General features: G+C 59.1%; 1 protein-coding gene across 5 annotated transcripts; it reads left to right on the top strand.

Annotated features, from left to right (window-relative positions):
- Window positions 1-9: 9 nt before the first annotated feature.
- CHRD (chordin) lies at window positions 10-9,863 on the top strand. 5 transcript variants are annotated; one of them, XM_053903573.1, is made up of 23 exons: window positions 10-710; window positions 941-1,044; window positions 1,521-1,650; window positions 1,801-1,929; window positions 2,019-2,118; window positions 2,243-2,330; window positions 2,691-2,832; window positions 2,948-3,088; window positions 3,172-3,254; window positions 3,331-3,478; window positions 3,627-3,733; window positions 3,857-3,976; window positions 5,171-5,327; window positions 5,672-5,892; window positions 6,343-6,456; window positions 6,802-7,065; window positions 7,149-7,242; window positions 7,360-7,416; window positions 7,695-7,798; window positions 8,250-8,352; window positions 8,753-8,907; window positions 9,078-9,177; window positions 9,402-9,863. In XM_053903573.1, the coding sequence occupies exons 1-23, from the start codon at window positions 563-565 to the stop codon at window positions 9,455-9,457; spliced, it is 2,865 nt and encodes a 954-aa protein (XP_053759548.1). In that variant the 5' UTR covers window positions 10-562; the 3' UTR covers window positions 9,458-9,863. The 5 variants fall into 5 exon arrangements, 3 of the variants coding, with proteins under 3 accessions (XP_053759548.1, XP_053759549.1, XP_053759547.1); XM_053903574.1 differs by having other exon boundaries at window positions 1,518-1,650; window positions 9,405-9,863; XM_053903572.1 differs by having other exon boundaries at window positions 1,518-1,650.
- The last annotated feature ends 1,421 nt before the right edge of the window (window positions 9,864-11,284 follow it).

The raw sequence follows: 11,284 nt of genomic DNA, 5'->3' as shown, positions 1-11,284 counted from the left end.
AGCCGCCCTGTGGCCTCCGGCAGCGGGGGGCTCCAGACCCGCCTCTCCTCCCCTCTTCGCGCCCCCTGGTCTCTCCCCTCCCCCTCCCCCCCTCCGCTCCCCCTTCCCCTGCAGCCCCTCCCTCCTCCCCTGCCCCGTCCCAGCCCCTCCCTCCCCTCCCCCACTCGCGATCCGGGCCGCTGCTGCTGGGCCGGACCCCCCGGGCTCAGCCCGGCCCCTCGCCGAGCCGCCGCCGCCGCCCCGTTTGCTGAGGAGGAGGCCCCCGGCCGGGGCGCCGGGCGCGGGGCATAAAACGGGCCAGAGCCGGCGCCCAGGGCACTAGAGGCGCGTACGGCCCGGGTCAGCGCCCGCCCGCCCGCGCTCCTCCCGGCCGCTCCTCCCGCCCCGCCCGGCCCGGCCCGGCGCCGACTCCCGCCGCCCGACGAGCCCCTCGCCGCACTGCCCGGGCCCTAGCCCCGGCCCCCTCCCGCCGTACCGCCCCCGGCCCGGCCCTCCTCCCACCTCCCTCCTCCTGCTCCTGCTCCCTCCTCCCTCCCGCCTCCCCAGCTGTCCCGTTCGCGTCATGCCGAGCCTCCCGGCCCCGCCGGCCCCGCTGCTGCTCCTCGGGCTGCTTCTGCTCGGCTGCTGGCCGGCCCACGGCGCCGGCCCCGAGCCGCCCGCGCTGCCCATCCGGTCCGAGAAGGAGCCGCTGCCCATTCGGGGAGCGGCAGGTAGGTGGGCGCCTAGAGGGACGCGCAGGCAGAGTCCGGCTCGGGGCAAGTCTGCTCCCGCCCGGAGGGGGCGCCGGGCGCAGGTGGCTCAGCTCGGCAGGCTGCCTGGAGGGGTGGGCGCGGGTCGCGAGGCGCGTCGTGCCGGGGGACCCAGGGCCCGGCCGGCAGCGCCCGGGGCGGGCACACCGCAGGAGCGGGACAGCGGCCGCCAGCCAAGCCCGTCCCCGCAGGCTGCTCCTTCGGCGGGAAGGTCTATGCCTTGGACGAGACGTGGCACCCGGACCTGGGGGAGCCCTTCGGGGTGATGCGCTGCGTGCTGTGCGCCTGTGAGGCGGTGAGTGGACCAAGCGGCCGTAGCCTGGGGCCCTTGCGGGTGGGGGAGCGCTCGCGTCCCGGGATGTCGGGGTGCACTCGGAGCCGCTGAGGATAAAGAAGCGAGTCTGCAGGTATTTGGGATATATATATTTTTTCTCCTGGTGGGAGGCAGTGCCCCCTTCAAGTCTCAGGTGCTGACTGTTATCGATCACCCACTATGTGTCAGGCTCTTTGCCAAGGGTTTCGTCTGTCTCTCACTTAACTCCTAGAAGAACCCTGCTAGATACACACTATTATTTCCCCCATTTTCCAGATAGGGACCCTAAGTCCCTGAGAGGTTAAATAAATTGTCTAGGGTCACACAGCTTGTAAGAAGCAGAGTGGTCTGACTCCATGGGATGACCTTGCTCTGGTCCTGACTCTCCCCTGCTCGCCCTGGGTCTCACCAATTGGCATCTTGCACTCACTTGGTTTTTGCATCTTCTCTGCAAGCAGCCTCAGTGGGGTCGCCGCTCAAGGGGCCCGGGCAGGGTCAGCTGCAAGAACATCAAACCTGAGTGCCCAACCCTGGCCTGCGTGCAGCCGCGGCAGTTGCCGGGACACTGCTGCCAGACCTGTCCCCAGGGTAAGGCCCGCTCCGCGGTGAGGGGAGGGCGGCAGGGCAGTGGTACTTGGTTCTGAGCCACAAGGATGGATGGGGCGGAAGGAGCAGATGAAACCACCGACTGCCTTCTCGGTGCCCAGCTGAAGCCCGTGTTTCCCACTCCTGGCTTAGAGCGCAGCGGTCCGGAGAGGCAGCCTACAGGCCTGGCCTTTGAGTATCCGCGGGATCCAGAGCACCGCAGCTACAGCGACCGCGGGGAACCAGGCTCTGAAGATCGGACGCGCGGAGACGGCCACACCGGTAGGTAGGGGCCAGGCAGGAGTTGGGGTTGTGATTGGGGCCGGGCTGCTCCAGTGGGTGACGATACTAGGGACATCTTTTCCTCACAGACTTCGTGGCGCTGCTGACAGGGCCGAGGTCGCAGGCCGTGGCACGGGCCCGAGTGTCTCTGCTGCGCTCTAGCTTGCGTTTCTCCATCTCCTACAGGCAGTGAGAAAGGGGAAGGTGGGAGGAGGGGGCCAGCTGGGGACTGGGGAAGGAGAGTTGGGAGAGGCTGGAGGAACTGCTCCTGGCCTAGGCTCAGAGCCCATACTCACCAGACCCTCATTCCCAGGCTGGACCGCCCTACTCGAATCCGCTTCTCAGACTCCACTGGCAGTGTCCTGTTTGAACACCCTGCGGCCCCCAGTCAAGATGGCCTGGTGAGATGATGCCATTTATGAGTGCTTCTCCAGTCTGGGCGCTATGCTGAGGGCGTGCTCTGCAATGCCTCCTTTGGTCCTCATAACAGCCCAGTGAGAGGAAAGCACTGACATTATGATGCCCATTTTACAGATGAGGGAACTGAGGCTCAGTAGCAGAATGTGATTTGCTCAAGGTCACACAGCTAGTAAGTGGTTGAGCCAGGATTTGGACCCCAGCCTCTGGCTCTAAGGCCCCTTCTTCAGCTTCCTAGGAGGGCTTGGGGGCTCCTTTGTACTCCTTCCTCACCAGAGCTAGGCCTCTCAGCTGGCCTGTCTTACATACTGTCTGAGTAGGACCTTCTTGTCTCTCTGCTCCAGGTCTGTGGGGTGTGGCGGGCAGTGCCTCGGTTGTCTCTGCGGCTCCTTAGGGCAGAACAGCTACATGTGGCACTTGTGACACCCACTAACCCTTCAGGGGAGGTCTGGGGGCCTCTCATCCGGCACCGGGCCCTGGCTGCAGGTGAGGGGAGCAGATGGCCCCTGGACATGAAGTTCTGAGTCTTCTCTATCCCCAGGAATGGAGTGGGCTGAAGAGGGGACTTTCTGATGGGCTCTCATGGTCTTCCTTCCCCCAGAGACCTTCAGTGCCATTCTGACTCTGGAAGGCCCCCCACAGCCTGGCACAGGGGGCATCACCCTACTCACTCTCAGTGACACAGAGGACTCCTTGCATTTTTTGCTGCTCTTCCGTGGGCTGCTGGAACCCAGGAGTGGGGGTAAGTGGGAGGGGGCAGGGCAAGTGAGGAGAGGAGGCAGAGCACCTGTCTGTCAGAGGCATCCATACGGATGGCTGTTGCAGGGCCAAGCCAGGTTCCCTTGCGGCTCCAGATTCTACATCAGGGGCAGCTGCTGCGAGAGCTCTACGCCAATGCCTCGGTCCAGGTGAGTGAGGGTCTGGCTCTTGCTGCCACCTGCTCCGGCCTCTTGCTGCCCCCACCATTCCTTGCTCTCCCTCCAGGAGCCAGGCTTTGCCGAAGTGCTGCCCAACCTGACAGCCCAGGAGATGGACTGGCTGGTGCAGGGGGAACTGACAATGGCCCTGGAGAGGGCAGGTGGGCCAGGGCTGCGCATCAGTGGACACATTGCTGCCAGGCAGAGCTGCGATGGTGAGGCAGGGTGGGGCCTGGCACCCCGGGCACACACAACCAAGAGGCACAGACAAGTGGCCGGGGTGGGTATGGGAGGCAACCTGTGGGCTGGGCGTATGAATGGCTGTAGGACAAGCCAGCCTCCACCTATCTCGCCCCTCTGTAGTCCTGCAAAGCGTCCTTTGCGGGGCCGATGCCCTGATCCCAGTTCAGACGGGTGCAGCCGGCTCAGCCAGCCTTACACTACTAGGAAATGGCTCCCTGATCTACCAGGTAAGAGTCGGGGGCTGCAGGAGGTGGGAGGGCAGCAGGCCGGGGTCGGGCTTTGGCCTTCATGGTTCAGGCCCCAGGCCTTCTCTGCCACTTCACTTTGCCCTCCCCAACCCTGCCCACCAGGTACAAGTGGTAGGTACAGGCAGTGAGGTGGTGGCCATGACACTGGAGACCAAGCCTCAGCGGAGGAACCAGCGGACCGTCCTGTGCCGCATGGCTGGACCCCAGCTGGGAGGACACACAGTGAGTACTTCAGGCAGAGCCAGGCCACAGGGCCCACACCCCAGAGCTAACAATGCAGGGCTGTGGGAAGCCAGGTTGGATGAGCAGAGATGTTCAGAATCATTCACTCACTAACAGATGCTCTCACTGACACATTGACTCACTGGACATGTTTTTAGTGAGCCTCGGGCTAGAGACTGGAATACAAAGAAAATCAGGTGTGGCCCCTGTCCTCAGCAAGCTCACATCAAATGGGAGGAGGAGTTGGACAGGGAGACCATATAATTATAAATGTGATAGCAATGGCTGCCACTTACAAATGAATCCTTCTTTTTTTTTTCCCCTATAGTTAACATTTTTAAATTTTTAAAAAAGTTTTTGAAATTTTTTAAATTTATTTTGAGGGAGAGAGAGACAGAGAGAGCAGGAGAAGGGCTGAGAGAGGGAGACAGAATCCCATTGACATGGAACCCAGTGTGGGGCTTGACGTGGGGTTTGATGTGGGGCCCGACGTGGGGCTTGTAGGGGGGCTGGATGTGGGGCTCAAACTCGTAAACCATGAGATCATGACCTGAGCTGAAATCAAGAGTCAGAGGCTTAAACAACTGAGCCACCCAGGTGCCCCTTACTGAGCCTTTCTACATGCTACATAGTGCACTGGTTGCCTTACTTATATTATTTTTGGCCCTTACAGTTCCCATTTTATAGATAATGAAGCTAAGGATCAGACAGGTTAAATAACTCCTCAAGATTGTTGCATAGATAGGAAATGGCAGAGAAGGGACTGGAACCTGGGCTTTCAAGGTTCTTATCCAGTGTTATGCATGTGTAGAAGTGTGTTGGGTGTGGGGCGCCTGGGTGGCGCAGTCGGTTAAGCGTCCGACTTCAGCCAGGTCACGATCTCGCGGTCCGTGAGTTCGAGCCCCGCGTCGGGCTCTGGGCTGATGGCTCGGAGCCTGGAGCCTGTTTCCGATTCTGTGTCTCCCTCTCTCTCTGCCCCTCCCCGTTCATGCTCTGTCTCTCTCTGTCCCAAAAATAAATAAAAAAACGTTGAAAAAAAAATTAAAAAAAAAAAAAAAGAAGTGTGTTGGGTGTAAGAAAACATGGAAGACATTCGGAACCTTGGGCTTATGTGAAAGCTGAGGAGGGGTTCGTCTGGAATCTGGCAGACTGCAGCTAGGGCATCTAAGTCTGGCATCCTTCCCTGTCCCCCAGGCTGTGGGTGTCTGCCCTGGACTGGGTGCCCGAGGGGCTCATATGCTGCTGCAGAATGAGCTGTTCCTGAATGTGGGCACCAAGGACTTCCCAGATGGAGAACTGAGGGGGCATGTGGCTGCCCTGCCCTATAGTGGACACAGCACCCGCCACGACAGTGAGTGCCCTGGGATCTGCCTGCCCTTTGGTGTCCTGTGATCTGTGACTCAAGCATGTGAGCATGGTGCCAGAGCCTGGTGTGCCTTTCTCTGTGCCTGAGCTCGAGGTTGGCATCTGGAGAAGGTGGGGATGTACGGGGTGGCCCTGCTGGGAGACCTTCTCTGTTGCCATGGTGCAGGGGTCTAAAACTTGCTGCTTGCCTCCCCCTCCACCCTGCCCTGGGCCTATGGGCAGTGTCGGCCGATTTGTGGAATGCATGTTGGGGGAGGCCGGGGAGATGGGGAATACCGGGCTGCTCCAGGCCACCTTTTCATCTGTCACCTGTCCTCTGTCTGGATCCAGCACTGCCCGTGCCCCTGGCAGGAGCCCTGGTGTTGCCCCCTGTGCAGAGCCAGGCAGCAGGACATGCCTGGCTCTCGCTGGATACCCACTGTCACCTGCACTATGAAGTGCTGCTGGCTGGGCTTGGTGGCTCAGAACAGGGCACAGTCACTGCCCACCTCCTAGGGCCTCCTGGGATGCCAGGGCCCCGGCGGCTGCTGAAGGGATTCTATGGCCCAGAGGTGAGGACATGATGGTGGAGGCAGCTTTGAAAGTATCTGCTTTTTAGCACGAAGGGCTGTGTGGGCCTGTGGCGGGGAAAGCAGAGAGCAGGTAGCTTGGTATGGCAGAGCTGACATGGGCTCGGGAGTCAGACAGACCTGGGTATGAATCTGACTCAGACTTTTGTTTTCCATTCTCCTTCCTGTGTCCTTCTCTGGTGGGATCTCTTGGATAGCATGTAACATCCTGAACCTCCAAAGGAGCAGGTGGGGTGGAGCAAAACCCCTCAAATGGGGTGGACTTGGAGTCAGAGAGGCCTGGCTCTCTGAGCTCCACACCACCATTAATGGGCTCACTTCCTTGAAGACTTTACTTAACCTCCTTGGGTCTCGGTTTCTCATCTGTGAATTAAGAAGGGTAGGTGCAGCCCTGGACGGCCTTGTTCCCATCCCATATCCCGGCTCTTACAGGCCCAGGGCGTGGTGAAGGACCTGGAGCCTGAGCTGCTGCGGCACCTGGCTCAGGGCACTGCCTCCCTGCTGATCACCACCAAGGGTAGCCCCCACGGGGAGCTCCGGGGGCAGGTAGGCAGGCAGTGTGGGCCGCTGGGGATGTTTCAGAGTTGAGCCGGCACTGTGTGCTCTTGCCTGAGTCACTTTGCTCTCTCTGAGCCCTGGGGGTGGGGTGGGGGTGGGGGGTAGTATCACATTCCCTGGCTGGTTGGGAGGATAAAGCCAGAAAAGGTACATGACGAGGCTGGCAGCAGACCACCCTGTCTCTGGTCGCTGGGGTGACTGCTGGTGCTAATAGCATCCTCCTGGGACGCAGGGGTGCTCAGGGGTCGAGGTGTCTCGGGCAGGTGGGCTGGCCGAGGCTGGTGGAGACGCGGAGGGAGCCCGGCTGCTGCCTCAACTCGCCTCTCCTCCCAGGTGCACATCGCCAACCAGTGCGAGGTGGGCGGCCTGCGCCTGGCGGCGGCGGGGGCCGAAGGAGCGTGGGCGCCGGACTCAGCGGCCGCCGCACTGCCCGCGCTGCCGGCTGTGCTTGGCCAGGACGCCCCTGCGCCAGCCAAACCCGGGGGCCCCGGGCGGCCGCGAGACCCCAACACCTGCTTCTTTGAGGGGCAGCAGCGCCCCCATGGGGCTCGCTGGGCGCCTAACTACGACCCGCTCTGCTCGCTTTGCACCTGTCAGGTAGGATGCCCCTGCGGAAGGGTGCACTGGGGTCTGGATTCTGGGGCAAGGGTCCCAGTCAACCACCCCATCTCTCTTTGCAGAGACGCACAGTGATTTGTGACCCCGTGGTGTGCCCGCCGCCCAGCTGTCCGAGCCCAGTGCAGGCACCAGACCAGTGCTGTCCTGTGTGCCCCGGTGAGTGACCTGTCCCAGTGGGAGAGGGTAGTGGAAGGTCCACTGTAGGGGCTAAGGCCTCTAGGGAGGGAAGGGGGGCCGCCATCCTCTGCCTTCACTATTTCTTTGGCTCCACAGAGAAGCAAGATGTCAGAGACCTGTCAGGGCTGTCACGGAGCAGAGACCCTGGAGAGGGTGAGCTGGAAGTCTGTGTGCAGGGATGAGGAATCCAGGGGAGCTGTTGGGTGGGACCAGGAGGGGCACAAAAGGGTGAGAATATATATGGAGGGGGGGGGAGACTGAAGGGCACAGGTTCAGGCTTCATTAGAGTCACTGGTCCACAAATGGGTCCTGGTGTTAGACTAGTATGGGGTTGGCCTGAGACTCCAGCCTTGATTGTGGGCCCAGCCAATGAGCTGAATACTCACGGCAGCTGGGCACTGTCCCCCCCCCCCTTCCTCCCTGTCCCCCAGGCTGCTATTTTGATGGTGACCGGAGCTGGCGGGCAGCGGGTACCCGGTGGCACCCTGTCGTGCCCCCCTTTGGCTTAATTAAGTGTGCTGTCTGCACCTGCAAGGTATGGCTGCCCAATCCTCTCTGGTGCCATAACCCAGCAGGGTCTGCAGAGGTGGGGAGGGGGCTGCCAGAGGGAAAAGCCCAGCCTTGGTGAGGGAGGCTCAAGGATTAAAACACTGAAAAGTCCTTTGAGCTTTGAGAATCAGCTTCCTGCAGGAAAAGGGAAGGGCTGATGTGGGTGTGAATTCTGGCTCTGCCAGCCGACCAGCTCCACATAGCCCTGGCACTTTCTGTACCTCCCTGAACTTCCCTTTCCACTCCTGCAAGCAGATACCATAGCAGTTATGTTGCAGGGCTACCGTGAGCATTTGAGTTCAGGTATATAAAGCACCAGCCCAGGGCCTCTGAGTGAAAGGCCATGGAAATACAACATTGGAGGGATGGAAAGGAGAGGGAGGAAGCAGGAGGCTCCCCTTCCTTTCTGACACCCATTCCTCAATGGATCCCTACAGGGGGGCACTGGAGAGGTGCACTGTGAGAAGGTGCAGTGTCCTCGGCTGGCCTGTGCCCAGCCTGTCCGTGCCAACCCCACTGACTGCTGCAAACAGTGTCCAGGTGAGGGGGTGGGCACTGAGGCCTCTTGGGGCAGTTGAGGTGCTTCACTGGCTTGTCATGGGTGAGGGGGTGCATAGTGAAGGTGGATGGAAGGAACTTCTCAGCTAATTCAGCGTTCACTGAGCACTGCTCTGTGCCTAGGAGCTAGGGCTCTAAACGCACTGGAAAGAATGTGCATGTATTTATTAGTGGGCTATGATGGGTTCCAATTCCTACCCCTCCCTCCCTTTCTTTCTCCCTCCCTCTCATCCATCCATCCATCCATCCATCCATCCTTTCATCCAAATTTGTCACCTACTAAGTGCCAGAAACTGCTAGGTGTTGGAGATTCAAAAACAAATAAAACCTGGGTGGCCCTTACAGAGCTCACATCTGCTGATCTCTTCCTCCCTCCCAACAGTGGGGTCAGGGGCCCACCCCCAGTTGGGGGACCCCATGCAGGCCGATGGGCCCCGGGGCTGCCGTTTTGCAGGGCAGTGGTTCCCAGAGAGCCAGAGCTGGCACCCCTCGGTGCCTCCCTTTGGGGAGATGAGCTGTATCACCTGCAGATGTGGAGTAAGTGGGGAGTGGGCTCTGTGTGAGATGGGCATTGGGGACCTGGCCTAGAGTGGGGAGGCCTTTCCAGGGAGGGTAGGCTCCTGGGAGTGGGCTTCCCTGAAGAGGCTGGAGGCTGCTGTTCCCCTGTGCCTCTGGGTACCCTCAAAATCTACTCTGTCTGGCACCAGGCAGGGGTGCCCCACTGTGAGCGGGATGACTGTTCACTGCCACTGTCCTGTGGTCCAGGGAAGGAGAGTCGCTGCTGCTCCCACTGCTCACCCCGGCGATGTAAGTGAGGGGGCTGTATGTGGGGCACCCCGGGAGGGAAGGGGGCACCTGCTGCCTGCCAGGAGCAGTGCCATCTGCTTCACGGGTGACTGAGTCACACAGATTGTGTGTGCTGACTTGTTTAAAAGTTCTGACCTTTCTGGGCCTAGAACAGAGATGCTCCGCTGTGTCCTCCGTGCCGCCCAATTCCTCTCTCTCCAAAATGTATTCCCTTTTGTCTCCAGCAGCCCCAGAGACCAGGACAGTTCCAGAGCCTGAGAAAGAAGCCGAAGGCTCCTAGGGAGCAGCCAGAAGGCCACATGACCAAGAGGACGGGGCCTGGGCTGGGAGAAGGAGTGGCGCCAAGGGCCCTGCATCCTCCTGTGGGAAATCAAGTGCCTTCGGCTCTTTTCTGCCTCTTCTCCCTCCCCCCACTACCTCTGGGAACCACAATTCCACAAGGGGAAGGGGCAGCCAGGGCAGGCCAAGGCCACGGCCATTCTGACTCCTGCCCAGTCACCCTCCAGCCTCTGCCTTAGAAGCCCAACCCCTTTCTTTCTGTACATAATGTCACTGGCTTATTGGGATTTTTAATTTATCCTCACTCAGCACCAAGGGTCCCTCCACTTCACTCCTGCTGCCCCTGAGCTGAGCAGAGTCATTATTGGAGATTTTTGTATTTATTAAAACTTTTTTTTTTTTTTCAGTCTCAGGGCTAAAAGTTGTTTCTTTGTGGCCAGGGACCTGAGTGGGCCTCCGTGGAGAAGGTCTGAGAGTGGGAGCCCTGACTCCAGGGGCTTCCCTCTGAGCCTTGGGGAGCAGGAGGAGACCTGGAGAAGGAGAGTGGAAGCATAGCTGTTGGCTGGCATTGTGGGATTCCACAGAGGGGCCTGGCAATGTCACTGAGATGGACCAGAGCCTCAAGAACTCAGGCAACCCGAAGCAGGATTTAGACACAAATGTGGTTTCCACTGGTCTACTCATGGTTGGCATTTTGCTGACCCCATGTTTTTTTTTTTTTTTAAGTTTATTTATTTATTTTGAGAGAGAGAGAAAGAGTTGTGTGTGTGAGCAGGGGAGGGGTAGAGAGAGAGAGGGAGAGAGAGAGAACCCCAAGCGGCTTCCGTGTTATCAGTGCAGAGCCAGACGTTAGGCTTGAACTCATGAACCGTGAGATCATAACATGAGCCAAAATCAAGATGCCTAACTGACTGAGCCACCCAGCCACCCTGCTGACCCTATGTTTGAAGTGGCTCCAAAGAGAGAAACAAAAGTGCCACCAGCCTCTGTCTTCTTTGTTTAAAGTGAGGCAACCAAGCCCCGGTTATTCTTTTCTGGAAATGAATTGCATTCGGGACCAATTCTGGGGCAAATCTGGATCAGAGTAGACTGGAATCAGCCCCTGGCCCCGTTCTTGGCTGAGCTTATCTTGGTACCAAGTGGTATACAGAATAAGATAAGACCTCTCCCCGGTTCCTCCCCATTGCTGCCATCAGCAACTGGGCATTCCCACAGAGCTCAGGGGCACAAGGGAAAGAAGAGTGTCAGGATAGAGAGCAGATACATGTACCTGCAGATCTGTCTTTTGTATAAACAATGTGGGATAAAGTGAGGATGGAATTTTATGACCTGGTTGGGTAGTGGGAAAGAGCAATCATAGCCTTCGTGTGTAGGATGAAGCATGGTGTGTGTCCTAAAGAAGTTATTGTCCTAGCCCCTTGGAGCTCCAGTTCTGCTGTCAGCTAGCCGAGTTATTTAACTTTCGGGAGTCAAGTCCCTGTTTCCTTTCTGTGAAACTGGTATCTCCCTCACAGGATCCGATCAGAACACGTGAACCCCGCAGCTCTGGGCCTGGCACACGTTAGTTGGAAAGGCACTCTGGCTGAGGTAGGATTCCTGGAGCTGGTTGGAAGTGAAAGGCAGGGGGAAGTCTGGGCAGTGTGGCGAAGGGTTTCCATTAATGAGATATTCTGCCGAATGCCCAGGGGGCGTGGGGAGGCTGGTTGGAGATGAAGGATGATGAGGATGGGGAAAACTGGACTTGGCCCAGAGCCCTGGCTGCCAGTAGGGGCATCGCGAGGGTCAGATAGGGAAGCCAAACAGCAGGATTGGCACAGGGCTAAAGGCA

Source organism: Panthera pardus, unplaced genomic scaffold (assembly GCF_024362965.1).
Source record: "Panthera pardus isolate Hobbes unplaced genomic scaffold, ASM2436296v1 HiC_scaffold_16, whole genome shotgun sequence".
Lineage (NCBI taxonomy): Eukaryota > Metazoa > Chordata > Mammalia > Carnivora > Felidae > Panthera > Panthera pardus.
This window is presented reverse-complemented; position numbering and strand designations above follow the sequence as displayed.

Coding starts and splice junctions, on each gene's coding strand:
- CHRD (XM_053903572.1), top strand. CDS start 563: ATGCCGAGCCTCCCGGCCCCGCCGGCCCCGCTGCTGCTCCTCGGGCTG. Junction 1,045..1,517: donor TGCTGTGCGCCTGTGAGGCG/GTGAGTGGACCA, acceptor CTTCTCTGCAAG/CAGCCTCAGTGGGGTCGCCG. Junction 1,930..2,018: donor GCGCGGAGACGGCCACACCG/GTAGGTAGGGGC, acceptor TTTTCCTCACAG/ACTTCGTGGCGCTGCTGACA.